Source organism: Aulostomus chinensis, chromosome 2 (genome assembly GCF_037954235.1).
Source record: "Aulostomus chinensis isolate RoL2024-O1b breed Wild chromosome 2, RoL_Achi_v1.0, whole genome shotgun sequence".
Taxonomy (NCBI): Eukaryota; Metazoa; Chordata; class Actinopteri; order Syngnathiformes; family Aulostomidae; genus Aulostomus; species Aulostomus chinensis.
The window spans coordinates 21641806-21665979 of NC_141321.1; the positions used below are offsets into that span (position 1 = coordinate 21641806).

Consider the following 24174-nt stretch of genomic DNA (forward strand, 5'->3'; position numbering starts at 1 on the left):
GTATATGTAAAACTATGGCATATTTCCCATAAACACATTTGTATGAAAAAAAAAGGGTACTCAAAATTCCCTGTTTGTCAATCATAATTTGATCAGTTTGGTCTGGTAACATTTTCAAAGTCTAGACATGCCATGGGATAAAACAATTTTATTGCCATTCAAGTTAACCAAGGGCTTAACCACCAGTTTTGTATACTAAAAATCAACATTAATGGTCAAGTCCTGTTGTGAGATCTGTTGAAATAATTTCTATATGGATAACTATTAATATTTGTATTTATTGGAGCGGCATGGCTCAGAGGTTGGGTGGCCGTCCAGTGTTGCTGGTTTGATCCTCACTTCCCCTGGTGACCATGTCAAAGTGTCATTGAGCAAGATACTGAACCGCTCATTGCTCCTGATGGCCCCTTGATGGACTGGTGACCCGTTCAGTGTGAACCCTGCCTCTCACCCAATGTCAGCTGAGATAGGTTCCAGCACCCCCCATGACCCTTTGCGGATACGTGGTATAGAAAATGGATGGGTTTGTGCTTATCGTTAAGGCTCACGATGAAGAGCTTGATTTTGACGATACATAATCATAGGGTGCGCAAATGATGTTTTCACGTCAAGCGCCCCTGGCCCCTTACCTAGCAAATAAAACCGCGCCACATCTGCGCTACCATGAATAATTAAGTGTCTAATGTCTGCCTCTTTGCGTCGTGGTTTGCATTCTGATTACGTGCCCTCTAAATACCAAAATAAGGCTGAACATGCTCCGAACACATGGTGCACATAGCACCGCCAACTGCCTGCTGCATATATCACTTAAATAGGGCCCCTAGTATGTAAGTCAGTACACTACTTATCTGTACTCTCCACTCTGTTGGCTTGATATTATTTTTATGCTGGACCGAGTACAGCTTCACTTGGCAGGCTGCTGATATAAAGGCACCCATATCCTATGGGTTTAATGTTCCTTGATAAGGCATTGACTGCTTTTCATCATTCTCATAATGTAGGTGAGACCAGAGTTGTTTTGCATTTAGCTGCTGTGTATGATGAATAATTCTCTGCTGTAACTGCGTTCAACATATTTCCTCCTGATTGCTGAATTATTTGGCTGGAAGAACTCATTTGTTAATACTGCCTAGGGGATAACAATTATTAACAATTTTGTCGGTCGACGATCGCCCACATAATGAACACATCAGTTTCAGATCAGTCAGAACAGAGCGTTACGCAGAGTGAGGCAGCGTTGGCGGCTGTTTGTTTTTTGTTGATTCACTTTTACAAGATTAGACTGTGATGGGGTAAAATAAACTGTGATGACCCGTTGAAAGCCCTAACCAATTTCGCTAAAACCAAGTTTCTGCTTTCAGCTTATTTGCTTTTGACAGTATTTTCACTCAGTTTCATTTCAAATATTGGACAGATTAGTACTTGCCTTTTCTGTTTAGCACACCACACAGCCTTTTTTTCTGAAGCTGCAAAGACAAACTACGTCACGTTCCATTAACTCTTCTCTGTACATGTTCAAAACCGATATTTAGCCTGTGACAAAAATTCAAGTGACATTTATCTATTGGCCATGAACTCAATGAGAACTCTATAGCTCAAGCCAACCTTGCTTAGTCGTCACATGTATTTAACTGTGATAATCACCCTGCTCATTGAAAGCAAATCAGGCAGCCACGAGGCACGACACAGGAGCTGGGTGTAACACGTGTGAGATGTTCAAGGAAACATTCTTTACTTACAGGATGTCTTTTGACGTCTTCCAACAGATGAATGCTTTCAGAAATGGTCTGCGGCTGGTTCCTGGTAGCATTCAGCTCTGCAGTTAATTTATGGGAAACTGTGTCAGGGCAAAGCCAAAGAATGCATTCACATTTGTACGCGTTTCATATGTTTATACAGCTATGATCTATCCTCTTAATGATGGTGGCTGTCAAGATGACCATCAATGTGGGTAGGAAGCACTATTAGAAAAATAATTATTACACTTCATGTTGATTTCTGTGTTCTGATGTATTAGCAGTCATAGGACAAATTTTGGCTATTTTTCAGTAAGTGCTACACATTGATCAGTGAAATTGATGTTGGGACAAATTCAGGTGTGTGTGTGTGTGTGTGTGTGTGTGTGTGTGTGTGTGTGTGTGGATGGAGGCAGCAAGTACCTAATAGATTAAGTCTAGGGAGGGAGCAGCAAGGGGATTTAGTCCAGACTAAATTAAGAGCTTTGCGATAACATTATAGAAGCAGAAAGCTTCAGCTTGTACTTTCCTCCATCAAGACAATGGTAGTCCAGATAAGTAATGTCAGTTATTCAGGAATCATTTGCTCGACAGTTTTTCCATTGTTACTAAGCTGAGATGAACATTGCAGATTTGGGAAAAAATCCACATCCGTTTTGTCTGGTGGGTGCTATGTTTTGAAAAGGTTTGTGGCACTGTAAAGGAATGCAGCATAGAAGACAATTTATTTTTCATTCCTGAGAATAATCTAATAGCCCATTCTGATTTTGCTCTCTTGTGACTATACCAAATAGTCACCATTTTATTGGCTTCTTACAAGGTTTCACAATGTCAAAATTTAACCCTAACAGATTATTATTGCGACCTGATCTCCATGGAAACAACAGTAACAAATAGTCATGGAGGGCTTCCCCTCCTCCATTTGTGTGTTGGCTTGGCTTGTGTTGTGTTGTCTGTCTGTCTTTCACCCCACTTCACCTACAGCAGAGAGGGTGTGAATACAATGAACTAGAGGCTTTTTGTAGAATGAAGGGGATCACACACTGTAATGTGTGTAGCCTTGGGCGTTGGCAGCAGTAGAACAAGATATTGGCTCTATTTCATGCCAGCTGTGGGGAGCAGGAAGTGTTGGGTTGGTTGAAGTAACCAAAGCAGTGTTCATGTGAAAGAAATAAATGTGTTAAGTTGTCAAATGTATCTCATTAACTTTATTTCTTTTTTACCCAACAAAGAAAAACCAAAACCACAATCAAAGACTTTCTCTGCTGATGGCATTTCTCATTACTTATTAAAAGCCCCTCACCTGCTGAAATGAATCTATTATCTCACTTCACGTTTTTCTCAAAGTCATAGTCAAACTAGTGCTGCTGTGCACCTCAGGGAAACCTTCGTGACAGTCTGTTAAATTGGAGTGCAGAGGGTTTGGGCACCTGTGGTGGGTGAAGAGACAAAAGAGGTCAGTTCCCTGTGGAGGGAAGAGGACAGTGATGGAAATGCTTTAGATTGAGAGTTGTTGGGTGAAATTAAGAGTGTAGCTTCTTCAAATTACCCCAGTGGACCATCATTGGGGTCAGAAGAACATGTTTGGTATTCTTGTCCAGTAGCACCGCTCTTAGAGCAAAGAGGAGAGATAAAATTAGGCACCAGAGTTAAATCTTATTAGCTCTTGTCCCACTGGCATTCACCTTCTGCAGAGTCTTCAGTCCTCTGTGCGCGTGTGTGTGTGTGTGTGTGTGTGCGCGTGTGTGTGCGCGCGCGCACGCTTGTTTGGCTATCTTTGTGAGAACCAATGTCAGTTTCAACCCATCTTAGTAAGGGAAATTTTGGTCGGCCTCCATGTTTTGAAACACCATCAAGGCCCATTTGATGGTTAGGACTTGGTTTTTAGTTCAGTAAATGTTGTGAATTGTATCACAGTTTCGGTGTGGGGCCTAAGATTCAGTTGTCAGGCTTATCCACCAAGACATAATCCCATGCGAACACCTCCTAATCTGACTTTTATTTTAGCTTGATTGTTTAGGGGGTAGTCGTTGGTTCTGCCCGTATTTCATTACCTTTGCTTTATCCTGGTTATTAAAAGGTGTCACCGTTATTGACGTAGCAATCTTCCCTCATTTGATATTATAACACTTGGAGATTTTTCTCTTTTGAAATTATGTTTAAAATATATGTCAGCATAAACTGCTGTCAATAGATAAATCTGTTCATAATTTTCCAGAGAAGATGGCCAGTGTTTTATGACTGCTTTTAATTTGGTTCTGAAGGCTGAAGCGGCACTCTGCTACCTCATCGGAGACAGGAATTACCAGCACCACTTTAGCTGAGAGTTGAAGTCCGGGAAATGTTACCCAATGGAAGTGATCAGAAATCAGAAAGACTGAGAATGTGTGATTTTTCCAATCCTGCAGGTTCACTGGGAGAAAATCCTGCAGTGTGTGCCCCTTCTGCAGTGGGGTGCAGCATTCTAATCTGGCAGAATTATGGACATCTTTCAGATTTTTCCGTAATTGTTTGGATTAGTTACATTTTTCTCTATAAAGAAGCAACTTGATCACAATATTTGAATCATTGCAATGACTCAAAAACATACTTCAAATTTTCGTACGATGCAGAATGTAATATTCAAACTATGTCAAGAGAAATTTGCTGTCATTTAAAAACAAGATCGATTGACCATGCTTGTCAAACACAGAAATGATTTATTTATGTATTTATTTAAGCAGAATGTCCTATTGAGGTTTAATCTCTGTCACAAGGAAGAGCTGGCAAGGGCAGACAACAGAGCAAATAAGAGGAGATGGTTGTAATACAGCATACATAAAACATCTTGTAGCAAACACAGGAGCACAAGGATATGTATATGGCACATTCCGTAGCACGTGTGATAAGATGCAACATCATGTAAATGCAAGAGCCCATCAATAAAAAGCAGTGACGCTCTTCCTGCAAAACCTTCCTGTACAAAGATTTAAATTCTTCAAGTGAGATTAGGGTTTTTAAATGAACGATGTCACATAATGTAATCTAACAGAGTAAAGTGATCAGGACTTCATGACTTACTTGACTGAGTAGCAGAAGTAGATGCAAAACAGTATGCAGACTGTAACTATGATTAAATTTGATCTAAATGGAATCAGATTTCTCGCCACCACCTTGTTGCATGGACAAGCAACTGCATCGAGCTTGCTTTCTTTTATTCCTGCTCTTCTGGCAGGGGTTCCCTTGGGGCTGAGAAGCAATCTGTCTCAGCTGAAATGGCAATGAATTCATGTTGAATCTTCTGTCCTTGCAATCACTGTCAACTCTTTGTCCTGTACTGAGCAGAAATAAGATGAAGGCTCAGGCTGCTTTGTGCTGTAAACATTCAGGATCATATGGTTTCAATATGAAGTGTCATAATCTGATTACTAGCCTGTGATTGCACACAGATTATGGCCAGAAACCAAAGAACTTTTTTTTTGGAATTTTTATGAATGCTGTGTAATTTTCTGAAAACACAGTAATTCCAAAAGCAGGCAATAATAAAATCTGTGTGGTGTGCAGCAACAGATTTTGGTCAGTTATCCATGAGAATAAAACAAAACACGGCGAAACACGAGTGCTCCTGGGATTCAAATTACATTTCTGTCGTCAGTTTTAGAGAACAAATCTTTTCCTTTTTATAGGTTGGTCAGTTTTACCTCAGTGTTACAGATTCAAAGCACAAATGAGATTTAATATTCCCTCATGGTGTCAAAAGCAATCATACAGTTTGTGCTTCCTGTGATAGAGCTGCTTCCCTTGTGATGAAACCTGCTTCCTCCCCATCCCTCTCCAATTTCCTCCCTCTCAGTTTAGCTGTGCCCCCCCCAACACACACACACACACACACACACACACACACACACACACACACACACACACACACACACACACACACACACACACACACACACTTGACTGCCTAACTAGCAATGGGTGCAGTCGAATTCCTCCACTAATGAGGATGAGCTCATCATGGCATCTGCATATTTGTAGAGATTATCTCTCAACTGTTAATATGACAAATGGGATAAACTCTCCCTTCCAGTGAACCGATCATGAGAAGTTGTTTGTTTTCAACTTAAACAAATTTTAAAAATTAAGCGTGATTCGAGGATTCATCATGTTGGAATTTCGGATCATTTACTTCTCCACTAATTGCAATGGATTTTCTTTCAAAGTCCATATGTTTGGAATGCTGTTCTTTTTTTTTTTTAAGTTAAATGGGGGGGGGTCTTAAATTTGCGCATAAAAATTAAATGTGCTGCTGTACGTAGCATTTGGCTTTAAACCCTGTTTAGTGCTTAGTGGCCTACGCTGTTGCCTCTGAACCATAACTCATGGGGAGCCCTTAGTCATTTTTTTAATGAGATGGTGGCTCAAGAGTCAATCGCATAAGTGCAGACAAATAATTTTCATTATTGCATTAAGATTTTGAATTCTTAGTCCATTCCATTTTTGGATTTTGTTGCTGTTAATTCCACCACTCTGCCTATATAGTCGTTGTCTAATGAATCATCAGCCCAGTTTATACACATTTTTCACCATTGTTGATGGTAAAAAGGTTTAATGCATCCCCTTTTCAAAACAAGAAAAACTGTATTCTGTCATTCTGATAAGCCTTTTATTATTGAGTATCTTGGGTTTGAGTAGTAGGCGGCACGGTGGTGCAGTGGTGAGCGCTGTCGCCTCACAGCAAGAAGGTTCTGGGTTGAGCACAGGATCTTTCTGTGTGGCGTCTGCATGTTCTCCCTGTTCCTGTGTGGGTTCTCTCTGGTACTCCAGCTTCCTCCCACAGTCTAAAGACATCAAGAGGGGACGAGGCTGATTGATACTCTAAATTGACTGTAGGTGTGACTGTGAGTGTGAATGGTTGTCTGTCTCTGTGTGTTGGCCCTGTGGTGAACTGGTGACCTGTCCAGGGTGAACCCCGCGACCCTTAACAGTATAAGCGGAAGAAAATGGATGGCTGGATGGAAGGTTTGTGTAGTGGTTTTCAGTGTGTTCAGAGATCCTGCAGCAGCCTTGGAGGTGGTTACTGAAAAATAAATTAATCTTTGTATTAAGAATGTATGAATATTAAGAGTAATGAACAATGCCACAGTCATACAAAGAAAGCAATACATGGAGGAAGGTGATGAATGAATCACAGCTTAGCCTTAACTTCAACTTTTATATATTGATTGTATAAATCAAGATCATATAATTGTTTTCTCATCATGATAAGCAGCAAAAACTGAAAAAGAGGGCAAAGCTATACCATACTGTATATGTAAAAAGCAATACAATACCTGCTGATATCGATGATGTGCTGATTTATCGTGCATACTAATAGCAGTACGTCTGATGGCAACTGTGACATTCCAGACTTTTACCTTGGAGCAATTCAACATTTACTTTGTAAGGCTCTAAAGCCATCATTGATCACCTCTGCTCTGAGAGGGCATTTTCAGAAATACTTCTCAGACTGGGGTCAGAGTGACTGTCAGAAATCCTTTTACCGCAGCATCTGATTGCAGCTCTGCTCAAGGTCAATTCTTTGAGATGATGTGACTCCACCCTTAGGCTAAAGTTCACATCTCAGTCAGTCAGTCTGCTTGACCTCGCCAGAGTGTTCACTCCTATAGCACGGGATAATAGCTGTGTGTTCCATTTTCCTTCCTTTTATCAAATGTGTTTTTGAAAAGAAAAAAAAAAACTTCAGTGACCATGTTAATGGGTTTAGCGGGTCATTGGCCATGTTTTCTGTATAACAGTGTGAAATATAGAGCAAAGAGTGATAGAAGAATGTCTACATCTCAACCATATTGACTTTGCTATCGGTTACGGTGATAGTGTGTACAAAGCAAACCTACGGCTATGATGTTCTAAGGCTCACACAGCGGAGTATGTTTGCTGTCTCATTGTGCCTGACTTCACTCTCCCTGTACCATAAAGACCTCGCTGTGAAGTTAGTCATCTGCGGACAGCTCTCATCGACCCATAAGTTAACAGCCCTGCAGCACTTCTTCCATAACTTTTAACATGTGCATCCACTCCATAAAGTTGAGGTGCGATGCAGTGGACCAGTTATTATTTCCCAAATTGCTGATGCAGAGGAGACCTGAGGAGGATGGAACTTTCAATCAGCTCATGTTTCACTGTCTTTTTGTATCATCTAAACACTTGTATATTGCAAGCTTAGGGGTTTTTGATACATTTTAGTGACAGAAGTTTTTTGCACCACTTCCTTAACAAATTTTAAGGAAGTGGTGCACCGCCTCACGTCATGATCTCCCATCATTTCACACATAAATAGATAAAGATATAAACAAATAGGGATCCTAACACAGTTGAACAAGTTGCTGCAGTGAGATTTTGCAACAAGAAAAAAACACAAGCAGCGACGACAAATGAGTCTAGATACACGTTCCTAGGGTTTCTCAACAACACTACAGTGTACTAGCTATCATCAGTATTAAGGGCAACATTGTTTACAGTTTCTTAGGGACATTGTCAACGGCTGAGTGGCTGCTTTCTCATTAGCATGACTCCACTGGGAAAGCACTGACATAATCACCCCGGTTAATGACAAATATGTTTGAAATGCGAGCAACCCTGATGAGTCTGTGAGCAGATCAAGAGGCCTAAGGTTGGATCTGTAACCCTTACATGACCTGATCATTGGGGGCATATAATCATTTCCAAGCAGCCTGGAGTAGCAAACTCTTGTGTTTGCCCAGCTTGGTCTAGTTGTACCCTGCAGTGTCTCTGTGTAGCTACAAGTTCATATTATATTGAGTGGATATGTCATATGTTTTGCCAGCACTGCTCCCAATCGTTGAATGTCTGTCAACAATTATGTAATACCAGTTTTGCAAGCAAGTTGAAGGTTTTTTTTTTTTTTAATTCCCCAGGTTACTTCATAACCAAATATTGTCACATTACTTGTATTTATATGGGATTGAGAGTGTAGTAACATGGCCAGGATGCTCAACACCACACACACACACACACACACACACACACACACACACACACACACACACACACACACACACACACACACACACACACACACACAATTCAGTGAATTAAGTGTTCAGAGTAACACCCCCATGATGATGGTTGGGAGAGTTGAATCAGACCCCAAATCTTCAAGCTCATGTTGAGGTTTGTGCCCAGCTTGGTCTGGCTGTACCCTGCAGTGTCTCTGTGTACCTACAAGTTAGTATTTAGTAGACATGTCATGTGTTTTGCTGACATTGCTCCCAGTCAATGAATGTCTGTCAACAATTATGTAATACCAGTTTTGTAAGCAAGTTAAAAGTAATTTTCATTTAATTCCCCAGGTTACTTCATAACCAAATATTGTCTCATCCCTTCTGTTTATATGGGATTGAGAATGATTAATATGGCCAGGATGTGCAACACCACACACAAACACCCACTCATCCCAGTTCAGCCTTTTTGAACAAAATGATAACTACAGGTTTCATATAACTGTAATGTTTTTAGATTGAAAAAGATTTCAGTCTTTTATTGATAAGGAAATTTTAGGGTACTAAAGGAACAGCAGGCGGAAAAACACATTGTGAATGCAAAAGGAGGAATAGAGGGAGAAGTGAAGTGTTTCGCACAAAGATGATTCTCAGGCCTCATGACTCTACTGTCTTGACGTGAGGAGGAAGGTCATTCCGTTCGGGAGAAATGATGGGGAAAATATTGGCACTGGGTGACTGATGGCACGGTGGAAGCAGATGGAGGATAATCATAAGCAAACAGCAGTGCACGTAGCACAGTGTAATTAAAATCATTAAATCAAGAAATTATGAAAGATGCAGTGGGTGCAAAAATCTCAATTTTTATTATATGGAGATGGAGGAGTAATAATCAAATGATAAGTAATGATTGTGGGGGTGGGGGGTGGAGGGGGCTCTGTCTCTCTTTGCAAACTTTTACCAAATAGGAATTCAGTTTGGTGCTTGTGAGGACATTGGACCTCATTCATGAAATTGTTCTTTGACACCATTTGAAATTGTTTTCATCGCTCAATTCAGTCTTGGCAGGAAACAAAGCCTGATGGCTGTCTCCGCCTTCTTGCCCCTGATATCTATTGTGTACATCTTGTGTCAGTAAAGTCTTCACAAGCCTGGGTGATTGACAGTTACAAGAGGTACACAGTAGATGTCAGGAGGAATGTGATACAGTTACCAATCAGGCTTTGATTCCAACGGATTATACCAAATTGAGGTTTAAAAGTCATGGAGCAGACACACCTCCTTCCACACACCTCCTTCCATGTGGGTTCATCTGGACATTTTTAGCTGTCCATCTCACAAAATACCACAAAATATAAAAAAACATAATAGTTGATATAGCTTGCTTCTTCCATGCATTTGAGGTGTCCACTGACTGTGCCAGCAGTTATAATCAGTAGCTATAAACAGTGGAGGAATATGACCAGGAAGTTGTGAATGAGAAAATAAGGAAGCTTGATTTTACTTTGGAAGGCAACATAACAACATAACCTGTATGTTTGCCACTTGGCCACCTCCACGGTGGAAATGCAACCAGGTTTTGTGGCTCTTGCAGTCAAGCTGAATGAATGGGTTTTTGTTTTTGAAGGGTACCAAATTTCGAATTACACAAATTCTTAACACTCAAATAATATAAACTGAAATACAACAAGGGGTTAATGGATAAAGAAAAGGTCAGAATGATTGCTGCAAAACCAAGGATTAGGTGAGGGAAACAATGTGGAGAGCATGCAATGACAAATTGGCACAGAGACAGACCAGCTGTACAAACCCAACTTCAGGTGTGTGTGTGTTTGTCCTGCCCTGCCCTGATGAAGACAAACTGGTAGTTATTTCAGGCTCCGTCCCTGTCCTATCCATTCACCACCTTCTCAACTTATCTCAACTCTCAAATGCACAAACAAAACATATGGTAATGCCCTGTACCCTTGGGCCCCTAAACAGAAATGATAGATTTATCTCTGGTTTAATTGCAATAATGGCATCCTCCTTGTGGAGTTCCCAAAATCCAGAGGCTTTGTTTTTGACATTCATGACTACATATAGAAAACATTTCATATCGCTACACTGCAGCCTCAAACCTCTTTTCCAGTTTGACTCCAGAGATTGTTTGGCTCTTTATAAAACATAATTGTGTCAACAGTCACTGGAGATGAGACACCAGACCTTTTGATAAGTGCTTTCCCACAAGGTAAATTTGGCAGACGGGAAGGGAGCAAACATGCAAGCAAACAAGCCCACGGTAATTTTCCACTGTCTGTTACCATGCATTTAAATGAAGTTGATGGATTAATGCCTCACTTCAGTAATAGGCCACTCGGAGAGCACCAGTTAAGCTTCTTCTGCTCTATCAGAGCCAAGCTTATCGCATCAGTAATGGTCACTCACCAGTCTTGAGACCCGTTTCCACATTTTTCCATCTAAATGTTGTTTTTTTTTGTAAATGGCCTTTTCTCCAGTGGAAAATAGATAAACCTAACAGAAACAATGTGGTCAAGATTAAATGGTCAAAAACATTTGCTGTTAATGGCGTTGGTGACTCCTTGATGATGATTGAGCTGCAGGGTAGACAACGGGCAATGCCGGAAAGGACTTACTGTTGCAAAGTGTGTGAGTGAATATGTTTGTAACAGTTGAGTTGTTTTTAATGGGAGATGACCTCTGTCCCTGTGCGTGTGTGTGTGTGTTTGCATGCATGTATGTGTGTGTTTGCCTGGGACCAAATCGCTGTTGACTTGTCCCTGTGAAATTCTCTAAAAGGACTGGTTAGTTACATGAAGACGTGCAAAGTGTAGAAAGTAGTTGGTCTTAAATTTTTAGTAGGTCATAAATAATTTGGAGAGTTTTGTACAATTCAACCCTCAATGCTCTTTATTGGTATATACCATTAATTCACAATGATCAAAGCAGTCTTGCAGTGTTTTTGTGATGTCCTGGGGAGATATTGATTTCTTAGAATACCCAGAGTTACTTCTGAAAACATTTTTTTTTAACCTTGCCAAACTCGCAAACAACACATGTATTCAAATAGGACAATTGGTTGAAGTTTCCAGTTGATTCATAATCATTGACATTGTTTAATAAAATCCCTGGATGTGTTGTTTCGTCATTATAATTTCTTGATGGTACAGTAGAGCTGTTGGACATATTGGGGTCTGTGTCTTATTCAGTGAATTTCACATTCCTTACAGACTAGAGAGCATACAAAAAGAGGTTGTTCCTCTTTGATACTTGTATCCTGACACAAGAATTTCATGTTTTTCTTCCATTTTTAAATTGCTGTCAAACTACTGTACTTCTTTTTTTTGCTTTTAAAATCTGAGATATTTGTTTCTTTGGTTGTCCAGAGTTAGATATGTCTAACTGAAAACACCTCACAGCAAAATGTGCCCAGAAATGCACAACACACCACCACCCCCCACCACCACCACCTCTTTTTAAGGTTGGACATCGTCTCTGAACTCATTTGCTGGATTCTATAATTGACCGACTCTTTGCTGTTTCAAGTCATTGCTTAATGAACCTTGCCACTCTCCGTCCAGGTCTCTGATCAATGTCCCACCGCCCGGCATCTTATCTTGGCCAACACAATAGACCAACTATCTGCTCTAATTCTACTCTTCAATAAAAGGGACCACCAGCTCAGCTAGTGCCTTTCGATGTCAGCGTTTTAGCCTCTTTTATATCCCGCATTATCCTTTGGTCTTCTTCTTAAAAGGATTTACACACGCACACGCGTGGTCGTGCTTCCAGCTCTTTGCTGAATACCACTGTAAAGAGTGCCTTCCCTCGTGGTTATTGCCTCCCTATTGTCCTCTGGTTTTGTGTGTAGGGGCTTTTTGTGTCAATCTGGATGGAATTGCCCCGTTTACTGTGATTAAATGGAAGTGGAGGAGGTTTGGGGACCAAATTGTGCTTTTTTTTGAAGTGAAAGGATGTTACAGCCTACACTGCAGTACCTTCGTTCCACATCAGACCTGGCTGTGATGGAAAGCATCCGTGTGTGTGTTTTCTATGTGATTGTGCAGCTCATAGATATTTGGTTCATTTGTAGGTTTACTCCATGCCCTCCTCTCAGTACTGTGCTTGTCTCCTCCACTTCTGTACTCTGTAATTTAGGCCCAGTGGTTTCAGAGTAAAGTACAACTAACAGAATAATTCTACTCTAAGCTCAAGCTTATGTGAAACTAAAGGAATTGTTAGACAAGAGAAAAAGTTTCAAATGGCTTTATATGATAACCAATTTTGTCATCTTGTCCTTTCAGGTATTTGGTGATTACTATCACTTCCGGCATCGCAGACTGGCAAAGAGATCCCTGTCAGACCACAGGGGGACACATGTCCGTCTAGTAAGAGATCCCAAGGTAGGAAAATAAAAGCAGTGGTTATTCACTCTCATGTTTATCTCATTTTGGAGAAACCATAGAAGGAACATATAGTTCAATAGCAATGTGAATTTTGCTGCGGGAAATGTTGGAAATGTGTCATGATTTATTTCCAACATGAAAATTTAAGAAATTCCACATGATATATTTAATATTTGACATTTCAGATGTGATTTTGGAGAATGTTGTGGTTTATTTGATTATTCTAAATTTCAGAAAGCTTCCAAGAGGAAACATTTTTGTCATTTTTATTTTGATTGCTAAATAAATACAGTAGCAGAATAGAAACATGGAAAGTAGTGTGCTAACTGCAGCTCTTATTTATCACCTCCCCTTACTGATTTCTTGTTGTAATGGAAGTTGAACTGGTTCATCTCTGTGGATGCCCCCAGGAGACAAATCCTCCTCCACAGACCTGTGAAACTAGTTCCTCCTACTTGACTGATCTAAATGGAAATTTCACATGACTGTATTTTCTAGTACTCTTGCAGGAGATTTGGAGGTTAGTTTGAAAATGAGTCTGTGCCCTACCCCACCGGGAAGGACAAAGGGAACAGTGTGAAATTAATATTCATAGCTGTGGGAATACAAGACAGTGTGAAGCTGAGAAAAGAGGACGTGTGAGTATATTTAAAATGGTAAAAAAAAAAAAGTTAATAACATATAAAAGAACTTTTATTTTTAATATCCCTAAAGAAGCTCAAAACAACTCTCTATGGGAAAAACACAATTATGTATTTTTTAATATTCCTTGGCTATTATGTCATTATTATAGAGTGGCATAGGAATTAATTATTTTCCAAGCTGCTCCGACACTGTTCCATAGTCATGATGGCCTTGTTTTTTTTTTTTTTTTTTTTTTTTTAAATCTGTGTTATGACCATTTAAGTCAAGCAACTGCAACAATTTCTTAAAACGTAACTGACAACTCTGAAGTAAATACACTTGGAAAAACAATTCAGAGTTTTAATTGGTGCTGCTTGCTACAGAAGATGTGTGTTACTATTTGGATAAGTGTATCATCTGAATGTTCTGTACTGGCAGGTCTAGAATCAATTCACATCGCCAAGACAGTGAGGTTGGAGTATGTTATTGCAGTCAGACCTACCGTACAGCAAGAATATATAGCCTTTATATTTGGCGCAGTGTATTTAGTGTTCAGCCACTTATTGTTTTGTGTGATATCTACACACAGATTAGTGTCGGATCGTTGTTACGACAGGAAGTTCTGGGCTGAATCTCGTTTCTTTCTATCCCCAACAAAGTTTTTCTTCAGTTTCTGAAGTACTGAATAAAACACTCAGCTTTAAAAAAAAACAACAACAACAAGAACTTTTCTATTTTTGCATGCAGGTTATCAGTGTGGAAAGAATTATTTGGAACTACTTGTTGTTTCTGGTTGTGCTCCTCTGTGGTTGACTGACGTACAGTATTGTGCATCAGGGATTCATTGTGACGCTCAGAAGACAACCAAGAGCAATGAATGTCAGATTACTCTGCATTTATCGTCATCATCATGAAAATATGCTGATTGACCGACATGCTGATCCTGCAGATCCTGATTAGATCAACACTGTTTAGCTGAGTTGTTCTCAGGTTGTTCGTCTCCCTGCTGAGATGCCATTCCTCTTGTCTTATTTTTGTTTATATTCTGTTTTTCTCCTCCTAAAATTGAAGCACATAAAGGCATGGCATGATTTACCCACAGTGCTGCCTTCTCAAAAGATGGTCAACTTATTTCTGTCCTTTGTAATCTCCTTTGTAATTATGTTTACATTTAAATTATGGCCACAGTTGGACTTAAAAAAGGGAGAATTTACCTTTTTAAAGCTTTTTTTTTAAAGATAAATCTGCATATAGATTCAGTTCAAGAGTGAAAACTGCAAAAGCATACCCTGCACCTCATTTGCAGCTCTGAAAAAGCTGATAAAAATCTGTTTGAGGTGTATCTGTCCTGTGGCCTTGCTGCAGTGCTGCCATGCTGTTCAGCCACACAACACAGGTGCACATTAGAAATGAAGCAGCTCCTGCTGTTTTTGTTAACGCCCTTGTTAGTGGTAGCTGGCCAACCGCCCTATTTGGGATTTCCTTTACCGCTGCGGCTCCATTTCCTGTTGTTGAATTCCTTTTATCCCACAGCCCCTTGGAGAAAGTGGAGCGTTGCTGTTGCAGGTCTTGTCTGTTCAGGAGGGGTCAAGTTGGCTTGTTAATACCAACGAGTATTCTCAAGTTCTTGTGCTATTTATTTTGTCCGAGGGTTTCAACTGCTGCAATAGCTGCCAATTTTTACCAATTCTTCTTGGTTTTTATATACCCTTGAGTAACCTCACTACATCTCTGTGCTGCAATTAGTAATCTGATGAAAGCATTTGGGAGCCAGCGGATCATTGCAAATTCAAATGCTATTTCATCAGACCTACAGTTTTGAAAAGGGAAAACATGGCAAAATATATTTCTAATAGGAGGAGTTTTACATCCAAGAGTAAATACCTTCAGCTTTAGAACCCGTTGAGATGAAGTCGAACAAAAGGCACAGTAAACTCTCTTAAAGAGTGTTTAATTACTGACAAAAGCAGTTGAATCTCTGCCAGATCGCACACAGAGTCCTGCTAATATGGTCTATTGAGGACCTAAAGCCTGGTTCATTTATATACTTTATTCTTGGGTGAGTCCATTGTGCATCAGTGTTTTTTGTGTGGTTAATTTAAAAATTTAAAAAAAAAAAAGTTAAAAAATCTGAATAGAGCTTCCAGAGAGTTTGAGCTCAAAGTAACTACTTTGTCCACACAGTGTCATTTGTTTTACATGTTGAGGCTTTTCATGACTAGTGAAAGTGTCAGGGGCTGTAAGACAGTAAAGCTTTTCCGTGAATGGAAATGCCTAATCTACTGATCTGTGCTGGAAATGGCCTTTCAAACTGTTACTTTATGATAATGATGCTTTGGTCGAGGCTTTTCTTTGGCCTCAGAATATGGATGAGGATAAAGCCGTGGATGTGTGTATGCTGTGGTGAAGAATCTAATCGAGACGGTGTGTTCCCTAACTAAACATCATCTGAGAAATTATTTTGTCAACATTAGTTCAGCGCTAAATCATCTGGACACGTGAGATTTCAATTTTCAAAGCTCTTTTATGACCACAAAAAACCCAATTCTGTTTCTGAAAGTAGCAAAATGGAAATATTTGTTGTTACACAAGTGGAAATATGAATCATGAGCTTGGCTTTGAAAAATGTATCTCTGCATTATAATGTGGGATAAGAACATTTTTTAGAAATAAGGAATTTGATCTCAGTCCATTTAGTTTTCTTCTTCTAGTGGCAGCGTGTCAGGAAATTGTAGGGGTGCCTCGCCCAGCGATACTCCCACGCTAGCAGCTCACAAACCTGCACGACAGAGCACAACAATGTAATCAGGTTAGTTAAGGATGGTTGTTATCATTATCATATCTGAGCAGTGGAAGCAATGCAGCGTTGTAACGTAATCACTGATTTAATGCACCCTTTGAGGGTCATGCTAAGTGACCCAAATCAAACACATCCACCCACCCAACAGCCTGCAGGTGCATTCATGAATGGAAAAGTGCATGGTGCCTTCATCCAAAATGCTGCAGCCTTACCATCACGACAGTGGGGATGAAAAAGGGAAAGGAGAGGTTAAATTTGAAATGGAGAGAAAAATTAGACTGTTTTTTTTAAGGATTATGTGCATCAGCATCAGCCCAAAGTTACAAACAGTCAAACAAGACAGAGCAAGTCGATAGGCCATAATATAAAAACAAAAAATGTTGGAAGAGGTTTTTATCGTCATTGATGGGTTCTAGTTGTGGTGGTTTTTGTGCTTCCACTCTACCGTGTGCAGTGCTTGTAATTTGAAGTGTGTAGCGCTGCACCTGCTGTTTTACACATCTGCAGGTGTGAGTAATCCATCCAGTTGATGCTCTACACTGCTCTTGATTGAGGAAGTGGTGATTAGTTATGCATTTATGCATAATGCACTCATTGCTTCTTTATTATATTTTTTCATGGCAATTTGTTTCAACTCTGATTAATTTGAAGGCTACCCTGAGGAAATATTCCATTATTTTATATTGGAAGTTCACACCTAAAATTTATACAGGTGATCAGATTTCACAACATTGTTATGGTGGCCAAAATAATTTAATATAATGGTGATTAACTATAGAGAATTTGAAAAATAATAAAATGCTGTCTGTGTTTCTTTTTTTTTTTTTAAATATCCAAGCCACCTGTGTTGAAGTGTGAACTAGATAGTTTCTAGCTCTCATGATATTTTAATTATGTGTTTTATTGTTGTCATGGTATTGATATTGAGTGTTTTGAACAGTAACTGGCAGTGGTCAGCACTGTCGCCTCACACCAAGAAGGTTCTGGGTTCAAGCCCCAGCTTGAGCATGGGATCTTTCTGTGTGGAGTCTGCATGTTAGCTTCCTCCCACAGTCCAAAGACATCGAGAGGGGACGAGGCTGATTGATACTCTAAATTGACCGTCGGTGTGAGTGTGAATGGTTGTCTGTCTCTATGTGTTGGTCCTGCGATGGACTGGTGACCTGTCCAGGGTGAACCCCGCCTCTCGGTCACAAGCCACTGGAATAGGCTACAGGGCCCCTGCGACCCTTAACAGGATAAGTGGAAGAAAATGGATGGATGGATGGATGGAACTAACTGTGTATAGTAGCTGCCCTAGTTTGAATGATGGGTCTGGTGGTATGGTCTTCACCTTGGCTCGGTGTTACAGCACTGAATGTACCATAGAGGAGCATACTGGCATGCTAGGCTCTACTCTATATATTTTCATTGATGAAAAAAAAGATTGCTGTAATTGAACTTTATTCAAATTTTATCCCTGTGCACCAATTTACATTTGATCAGTGGGCTTCAAACTACATTTCTGTGAGTTGTTTGTGCTATGTGGTGATGTGTGTCTCTCCACAGATGAAACATTAAAAGTATCAAAATATAATCACTACAAATCAAGAAGTTTATATTCCTGGGGGTGACTGCCTCAGCATCATCATTGTCCTAATAGTTTATGACACAACCAGCCACTAATCTGTCATATTATTTCCTTACAACCAGGACTAAAGCAGGCTTTTCTGATTCATAAAAATGTGGTTAAACCTCACGTCTTTGCAGCATCGTGATTGACATTTCTAAGGACTGTAGTTGGCATTAAGATGACAAGCTGCTGAATTTGGTGAGAAACAGTGATGCTGAATGTCATAAACATAACATACATAACTTTTTGGATTTCCACAGAGAACAAAATGCTGCATAATTTATCCCCCCCCCCCCCTTTTTATAAGAATCCTGTCACAAAACAGCCAAGCAGGAAATGTTTCAGACCAGTGTGCTATTCTATGTAGGTGTTAAACAAGAAAGGTTTTTCATAGAAATGATGAGGAAATGAAGAAGGGGAATCACGCAGGCTGTCTTATGACATAAGAGGAAAAAAGCTTGTTTCTATCAGACAGAAAAATCACATGAACTAATGTGATGAAGTTGAACTTGCATACAACTCTCTTTGTCAGTCTGACTGCAGAGAAACAGTCAATACTGCTATTTTCTTTTAACAGGACGCCAATAAAGTCTGTCTGAGAGAAGTGCCTTTTAACCCCCCCCCACCCACACACACACACACACACACACACACACACACACACACACACACACACTCTTCACTCTTCCAAAAAATGCTAATGGGTCAAGATGCAAAGTATTGATTCTGCAAAAATATGTTTGAGCTTCTTATGCGATGATGTTTATTTTGAATTGGATATAATTTGACTTCAATATGGATTGCATTATGTTGACCTTATCTCATTTCTGCACACAACCAACTGCATTTCATTATTACATTGTTTAAAAGTATTTGTAAGTTTGAGCATTCTGCAAATATTTAATTCACTGCATACAACTACACTCTTCAAGACACATTTCAAAATTTTCTTATTTTATTTTTTCATTATTTCAAGAGAGAAGAAATCTTTAAGAGAACGTACAGGCGTTTATTTATTCATTCTACCAGCACAACCTGTGCTAGTTTGCTTTTTTTTTTTTTTTTTTTTGCTGGGAAAATCTAATTAAAACTATCTACACTGTATATGTCACATTCGCAGCATATTTGATACGGTTGTCTAGGTTTTGTCTCCGTGTTCATCTCTCCTTGGGTTATTTTTAGAGAACCAGTGCAGATGGCTAGTTATTTCCTTTCACTCAAGCACAGAACAAACTTACACATCAGTCACCAGTTGAAGTCTTTGTAACCTTAATAGAAGACAAATTGATGCATCAGGCCATCTTGGCAATGGTGTTTTTTTTGACACCCGCTCAGTGTACAGAAGCCCTTAATTGCACAGAATCAAAACCTACATTTCCATGTTCATTGTCAAACAGCTGTCACCCAGTGCAAGTGGTCACAGCTGAACTCTCTCAGAATCAGATGAATCCAAGAGGAAATGTCTCCTCCCTGTAGACTTATCTGCCTGCTCAAGAGCAAAGGAAGCACCACCACCAAACCTCTTAGCTCCGTAGAGTGAAATCATTCAATTAAAGCGTTATATTATGGTTTGTCAGAATTGGCAGTGCTTCACTGTTACAGCTCAGATGACCTTCATTACTTCTCTCCTCTCCGCACGTCTTTCTGTCAAGTGATCTGCAGAGGAGGAGGAGGAGAGAGAGGTGCGTTGTGATTTAGTTGTCCTTCAAATCAGGTGCTCTGTCCTTGCGACAGGCAGTTTTGGCTTTCTTTCTTTTCTGACTTTTTTTTTTTTTTTTTCTCTCAGCCATTTTGCTGTACAGCCAGCACAGTTCTGCAGGGAAGTAAGATGCAGGCTTATTTTCTCTGTATCTGTTCTGCCTCTGTCAACACTTTCTCCTGGTGCTCACCTATTATAATAGCTCACTGCCTTCTGGAGACTGGATTACTGTTGCGGAGGCTTTTTCTGAGTTTGTACGTCTGCCGTGCTTCCATGGTCAGCTGTACCCGTACGCATAGGAGATCCTGGTGCATCCAACTTCATACCAATCCAGAAATTTTAATTAGTCTCTGGCTGCTGTGGAATTCATCAACAAGTCTCATTAGCGAGGAGTCCACGATACCCCTGTGCCTCTAATCTTACTCTGTTTGCTGTCATCCTGCTGAGAGTTGGGATCCCTATTAATTCATTTGACATGCTGACCCTCACGGCCAGCACATAATTGTTTCTTGTTCTTCTCTTTAAAAACAAAACAAAACAATATTCCTTTTGGAGCTAGAGAGTCTCCCCTTGTTTACTATCACTGTACTGTTTGGTTTGCTAACATCCACTTGTGTATTTCTGTTTGTTCACTTCATGTTTAGGTGACTTGGGCAGAGCAACAGGTGGTGAAACGCAGGAAAAAAAGGGATGTCTTTGAAGACCCGACAGATCCGAAATTCAGAGACCAGTGGTACCTGGTGAGTATGAGCAGTATACTGAACAGAAACATCATCAAATCAAAGCGCATGTGTGTGGGGAGCATTATTCAACACAGTACACACTGGTTTTCATCTTTCCAAAATCAACACAGGTAATGACGTAAGGGACTGATGTTTCTCCTGGGTCAAAAGATGAGCCCTTATGATTTCAGTATGTGGGCGCTGACGGAAGTGATGTCTTTTGTGTTTGCAGAGCAAGCACATGTATTAGTAACTTCTCCTAAAGAATGCATGATGAATTTCATGATTGAATGATGAGAAGAATGATACGGCGCGGCATGAGTGGCAGCGAGTTGCAGCAGCTCTCATGTTTCTTCTCTCAATTAGCGCTTTTTAGTATTTATTTGTCTTTGTCTTGTTTTCTATCCCTCTTTATGAAACTCCAATGGAATTTTGCACCTCAGGGTTTCAGTTTTGTAACTTTTGGGCTACTTTTTGTTTAGTTTTTGGACTTTTTGAGTCTGTCCTAGGTGACCCCTTCAGCCGTGGCTCAATTGTTTACTCCTGGGAGCAGCTGTTAGCCCTCTGACCCTCTGGGCCAATTCATGCTGAAATGTCAAAGGTTCCAGCGGAAATTAGAAGGAACTGGAGAGGCTGCAGCGGCGAAGTCAAGCGCTAGGAGAGAAAATGGAGGTGTAAACCATGCATACCAAGGAACCATCCATCCATCAATCTTCCTCTGCTTATCCTTTTAGGGGTGGGGGGGGGGGGGCGGGAGCCTATCCCAGCAGCTTTCGGGCAAGAGGCGGGGTTCACCCTGGTCAGGTCACCAGTCCATCGCAGGGCTAACATATATAGACAGACAACCATTCACACTCACAGTCACACCTACGGTCAATTTAGAGTATCAATCAGCCTAGTCATCATGGGGAACATCCACTCTATCTCCAACAAGATGGACAAAATGTCAGCACTGACAAGGATGCAGTGGAAGTGCAGGGGGAGTAGCCTCATATGCTTCACAGAGACATGGCTGAACCAGGACGTACCGGACTCTGTTGTCACCCTGGATGGATTCATAGGCGCGGACCAGAAAGTGGCGGAAAGTGGCATAAGAAAAGCAGAAGTTTGTGTGTGTTTTTTAATGACGTGGTGTAACCCCGGGCGCATCACTGTTAAAGAACAGCTCTGCGGTAGAGACATTGAGCTGCTAGCAGTCAGTGTTCGGCCGTAATACATCCCCGTGGGAGTGTGTTGCCCACATGGGAAGGACGTCAACAGTCTGACCCACTGCATCACAGACTATATAAACTTCTGCGTGGAAAACACAGTGCCATCCAAAAAGTTATGTTTTTTCCAAACTATAAACCCTGGTTGACCCCTGATCCGAAGGCCCTGCTAAACAAGAAGAAGAGGGCTTTCATTTCAGGGGACAAGGAGGAGCAACGGGAAGTACAGTGGGAGCTCAAGTAAACCTTCAGGAGGTGTAAAAGGGCCTGCAAAGAAATACTGGAGCAGCACTTGGAAAAGAAAAATGCCAGGGAGGTGTGGAGAGGCCTGACTCACAGGCCACAAAAAAAAGTGGGGAACGACAGGACAATGCAGGGGATCAGGACTGGGCAAACCAGGTAAACCAGTTCTTCAACAGGTTTGAGTTTGTTCCCCTGCTAGCTCCTACCAACAGCCCTGCTTCTTTACACTTCGTCTCCTCCCAGCTGCAGCTTTTTAACACCAGCTTCCCGCACAGAGCTCCAACCATCCCCTTATCTCCTCTGAATGTCACCAAAAACCATCCCTGAACTCATCCCCCCCAGTCACCCATCTCCCAGCTCTCTGTCACCAAGGACCAAGTGAGGAGGGAGCTCAGGAGGACAAAGGTTAGGAAAGCCACAATCCCAATGCTGTCCGCTCCACGTTGCTCAGGGAGTGTGCAGACCAACTCAGTGAGATGGTCCAGTACATGTTCAACCTGAGCCTCAGCCTGGACACAGTGCCGGTCCTGTGGAGGACCTCCTGTGTAGAGCTGGTTCCTAAGATAGCCCATCCTAGTGAACCAAGCCACTACACTCCTGTCACCCTGACTTCTCACCTGATGAAGACCATGTAGAGGATCGTCCTCGGCCACCTCCACACAGTGGTGAGCTCTGCACTGGACCCGCTGCAATTCGCCTATCATACTGGCATCAGGGTGGACGATGCCATCATGTACCTGCTGCATCGGGCCCTATCTCACCTGGAGTCCCCCAGGAGCACTGTGAGGGTCATGTATTATGACTTCTCCAATGCTTTAACACTGTCCAGTCATCACTGCTGTGGGGGAAGATGGAAGAGTGGACCAGCATCTGGCTGCTTGGACAGCATCTGACAGACCACAGTACGTGAGGATGAACGGCTGTGTGTCAGATGTAGTAACTTGTAGCGTGGGGGCCCCCCAGGGGACAGTGCTCTCTCCATTCCTGTTTACCCTCTACACTGTGGACTTCAACGACAACTCCGACCTCTGTCACCTGCAGAAGTTTTCCGATGACTCAGCTGTCGTTGCCTGCGTATTAGAGCGGAGCAAGCAGGAGTACAGAGGGGTCATCACGGACTTCATGGAGTGGTGTGAGCATAACCACCTGCTGCTGAACACCAAAAAGACCAAGGAGCTTGTGATTGATTTCCATAGGAAACCTCCCCCACACACAACTGTGAACATCCAGGGCTCGGACATTGAGATGGTGGACTCATTCAAGTACCTGGGTGTTCACATGAACAATAAACTGAACTGGACTGATAACACTAATGCCCTCTACAAGAAGGGCCAGAGTCACCTCCATCTGCTGAGGAGACTGAGGCCCTTCGGGGTTAGCAGGGCCCTACTCCGGACTTTTAATGATACTGTGGTGGCTGCTACAGTGTGCTACACCATCATGTGCTGGGGTAGTGGAGTCACGGACAGGGACGGGAAGAGACTGGACAAATTGTGAGGAGAGCCAGCTCTGTCCTGGGCTGTTCACTGGACTCCATCCAGGAGGTGGCGGACAGAAGGATGTTGGCCAAGATGACATCCATCATGATCAACACCTCCCAACCCCTGCACCACACTGTGGAGACCCTTTGCAGCTCCTTCAGTTCCAGACTGCTGCACCCCCAGTGCAAGAAGGAGTGCTACCGCAGGTCATTCCTGCCTGCAGCCATGAGGCTGTACAACTGTACACCAAGAACATTTCACGTCACTTTTTTTCCAGCAATGTGCAATTACAGGTGCAATAACATATTCCTATTTTTCAATTTCATGTAAATATTTTTTGTAAATTGTCCAATATAAATGTTAATATTTATTTATTTATAGTTTTTTCTTATTTCATAAATATTTTCTTTCTTTTAATTTATGTTATCCTTTCTTCTTCCCTCTTTAAATGCTGCCTGTGTGGGATTAATAAAGTATTCTTATTCTTATTGTTATTCTGATTTACTTAAGTCCACATGTGGCATAGCAATAAAGAGGAAGAAGACATTCATCTTGAAGCACTTTTGTTTTCGGTTGATAATTTTAACATTTGACTTAAAGAATGTCACTGATCCATCGGCCCGTTAAAAGCATCAGTAACAA

At 41.2% G+C, this 24174-nt stretch overlaps 1 protein-coding gene across 4 annotated transcripts in view; it reads left to right on the plus strand.

Moving 5' to 3' along the window:
* furina (furin (paired basic amino acid cleaving enzyme) a) overlaps positions 1 to 24174 on the plus strand; it is an 80118-nt gene that overhangs the window by 23749 nt on the left and 32195 nt on the right. For all 4 annotated transcript variants that reach the window (XM_086184667.1, XM_086184659.1, XM_086184676.1 and 1 more), the window contains exons 3-4: positions 13042 to 13140; positions 20523 to 20618. In XM_086184667.1, the coding sequence (XP_086040793.1) occupies positions 13042 to 13140; positions 20523 to 20618 (195 nt within the window). The remainder of the gene's footprint in view (positions 1 to 13041; positions 13141 to 20522; positions 20619 to 24174) is intronic.